The sequence below is a fragment of the Aphanomyces invadans genome, assembly GCF_000520115.1.
Source record: "Aphanomyces invadans strain NJM9701 unplaced genomic scaffold supercont1.26, whole genome shotgun sequence".
NCBI classification, from domain to species: Eukaryota; Oomycota; class Saprolegniomycetes; order Saprolegniales; family Verrucalvaceae; genus Aphanomyces; species Aphanomyces invadans.
This window is the reverse complement of record NW_008580171.1, coordinates 209,557-213,030: the sequence shown is the minus strand read 5'-3', so window position 1 is coordinate 213,030 and position 3,474 is coordinate 209,557. Positions and strand designations below refer to the sequence as shown.

Genomic DNA, 3,474 nt, shown 5'->3' with positions numbered 1-3,474 from the left:
CACGAGCCATGAATTTAGGAGTTACTTCATTGGTTGGATCTAAATTTGCACGCTTCACTATTGGACACATAACGTCCAATCCGCTCAGCGACGGTGCATTTCAACAACAAAGTGGTGATTCTTGGCGCATAGTTAAGGTTTGATACCATGGTGCAGAACAACGACAAAAAAACCATGGTGCAAGACTACGACAAATACGGTAGTTCCGCCTCTCATGGGGCGCCGAACAGGGCGGAATCAGCCACATCCGCGTCAAGCGCGGCGTGAGCGGCAATGGCATGTGCAACGTTGCCGAGGACGTCGTGATTCCCACGATTGCAACTCAGCACCACCAAGTCCCGCCTCAACCTGAAACGCGTGCCGGGTAAGCAGTGGTATGCATGCACTTACAAAATACAGCATAGCGTAGACCCAGCATTGGAGAGAATGCCATGTTGCGGGCAAAATGCTACGTCCAAGTACAAAGCCCAATATGTCGCCAACACATCCCCGACAATGGCATGTTGGATGAAAATGGGGTTTTCGAGCCAAGAATAGTCTTTTCCGGATATTGCTGACCATCGAGGTCAATCACCCGAAATTATTTAAATGCTATTTATAGTATAAAACAAAAATTCCCAAAGCTGCCACACCCTTTAGCTCAGCACAATTTTAGATCAAATTCAAAATTAAGAGGTCAAAGACCTTTAAATAAATATTTGGAGCTATAACAGGTATATATCATTTTGTTGTTATGATGTTAGATAAAAAACAATTGTCAATAATTGAAATATTGGTTATAAACCTAAAATTTTCTTAATTGGATATACTTGTTATAAAAGCATCTATTATATTTAGTACATCTTTACTTCTTATCAATTCAAAATTCAATACTAGTAAATCATGAAATGCGCTGAATTTGAAAATCGAAATTGAACTCATAATATTGAAATAAACTATATCTCTAGGTCCTTTTACATTTATTATACTGTATTCTTTACTTTTTATAGTTTCTATATTTGTTGGTATTTAAATTTTTGTATGCATTTTGAAATTATTTAAAAGTCTGAAGAGCTTTTTGAAAATAACAAGTAGACAATACTTCGAAGTATGAGCCATAATTCACTTGAATTTAATCAAATTTTACAAAATAGCTCGTTTTTGCGCCTAAAGTGTATCGGGACTCAGAGATTTCCGAAGCGTCAAGTTAAAATATTCTAGTAGTATATTTTTACGGTAGCGGAACATTCTGTATGTTCTTAACTGTAAATATACTGAAAATGTCAGAATTGAAAATGCTGGCATTAGTAACAAAAAATAATGACAAAAATCATTATCACCGAAAATTCAAGGGTTTCTATGTTAAGATTAACTACATAGAGTTAGACGGCCCCTTAGAAATAGGCGAAGAATAGCTCGCATGATATCAACTCCTCCATGCTATGTCAGGTGAACAAGAGGATTGCGATGGCCAGTGCAACATCATCTGTCGTGCATGGCAGAAATTTGAAGAAAAGAGTACTTCTTTGTACTACTACTTAATACTAGTACACGACAACTCTGTAAAAGTGTACATTATATTTGAATCATGAAGAATTTCTTTTACGACTCTCTGTATATAACATTTGCAACTTGTAAAATTTCATACAAACTTGTGCTTTTCAACATAATTCAGCATTTCCGAAAGAGGCAGCAACTACTGCGGGATTATTCATCGTGTGCATAAGAAAGTGTATTTGACATCACCGTCGTGCTATTCATAGCCACCTTCTCACGGGACGACAACGTCCATAAAATCTTCCGCAGCCATGGCTATCCCCCTTTGGAACAAGGCCATCCTGGTCGCGTTGACGGTTGGAGTGATTGTGTGCTTTGTCTACGTCGGCACGCTCCCGCCCCCGTACGCCAACCACGATCCCCCGCCGTTCAACACCGCTGCATGCGCCGCCTGTGCCAACAACACCACATGCCCCAACGTGTTCGACTTAGGCGGGTCGGTTGACATGAACGAAGGTCTTGTGTGCCGTAGCGGGTGCGTGCGCGACCCGATTGCTACGTCAAGTGCCACTTGACGATTGTGTGTGCCAGGGACGTGACGTGCTGCTGTCCACACAACGACCCCAAGTACCTAAGCGTGCGGTGTGCCGATCAATACAGTGGCAACTACATCCCGTCGAAGTGTCAGTGCCGGTACGAGCGAACGTGCGGCGAGTCGTGCTTTCTCGATGAAGGCTTGGCGCCGATGCTAATTGGGTTCATGGGATGCATCTTGCTGTTTTGCGTTTCACTGTGCACGTGTTGTTGGCACTGTCGCCCACGGCGCAATGCTCCACCGCCGAATGCGAGTGCGAAGCCTTAACGAGTTGAATGCAGCGTACATTCTTCCCTCGAGCATGTGTTGTGGAGTGTTTTAAGGCCGATACTGGACCGTGTTTTGGGATGAACCCTTCAGCACCCTACTGGGACCTTCTCTTGGCAACTACACCACCACCGTACTTTGTGACACGAATTTGTCGACCACCCCTCCCTTCGCCACCCACCATCCTGCGCGGACCTTCTTCACGAACAGTGTGCGCGGCATTTGCAATGAATGCTTTCGTCGCGCGCGGGGGTCCCAGAACGTTGGAGATGGTCGTCGAGCTGATCCGATCATGTAACCCGCTACAACTTCGGAAAAATGCATGCAGATCAACGTACAATGCCAATTTCAGAGAAATTGCCTGGAGATACCAGCGTGATGATGTTTCACATCGCTCCGCTCCATGCCATCGTTTTGGAAATTTGAAAAGTGCCTCTCTCACGGCTAGATGCAATTTCCACAGTGATTGAGAGCATGACCGCCACCAATGCACTCTGCACGATGCGAAACCTCCACTCCTTGACATCGACGAGCTCGTGGATCTGCCTCAACAGCATGCCCAGTGCGAAAGTGATTTTCCATCTTACCTTTCCGATTCTAACGTTACTGCCAATTTCATTTTAAGTCGATGACGTCTATCGAGTGCTCTAGCTGAGCGAAGACTGTCTCCAGGCGACGTTGAAGTCATGCACTGACACTAAGGGATCGCCTTTCCAGCATCACGAGATATGGTAGTATTTTGCGATGAACAGTAAATTGACAACATCGACATGCTATCACCACTATTGATGCGCACAGTGAGGAAACGGCATGATAATCCTTGCTTTGAAGGGATTGATGAAGACAATGTTTCCAACCCCGATTGGTACAAAGAAGGCCAAGCGTCAGGCGCTCGACCATTTCCACGACTTGAAGGAACGCTCTATGAACATGCGCAGCTCTATAATGATAGAGCAGGGCAGTATCGCAAAGCTCCGCGTCCAGATCGAAGAAAAATGGGCAGACATTGAGGATCGTAAAGGTGCCATCGGCGATCGCAAGGCTACCACCGAGGATTGCAGGTCGATGATCGATCTCTTTTCTAAATACTGATACTACGTAGACGAGATCGCTCGAGAATTCGTTGGAACGCGAGC

At 44.8% G+C, this 3,474-nt stretch overlaps 1 protein-coding gene across 1 annotated transcript; it reads left to right on the top strand.

The window, feature by feature from the left end:
• The first annotated feature begins 1,694 nt into the window (after positions 1-1,694).
• On the top strand, positions 1,695-2,370 carry H310_10408 (hypothetical protein). Its single transcript, XM_008876788.1, has 2 exons — positions 1,695-2,011; positions 2,068-2,370. Exons 1-2 carry the CDS (start codon positions 1,788-1,790, stop codon positions 2,336-2,338), a joined length of 495 nt encoding a protein of 164 aa, XP_008875010.1. The 5' UTR covers positions 1,695-1,787; the 3' UTR covers positions 2,339-2,370.
• Positions 2,371-3,474: the final 1,104 nt, after the last annotated feature.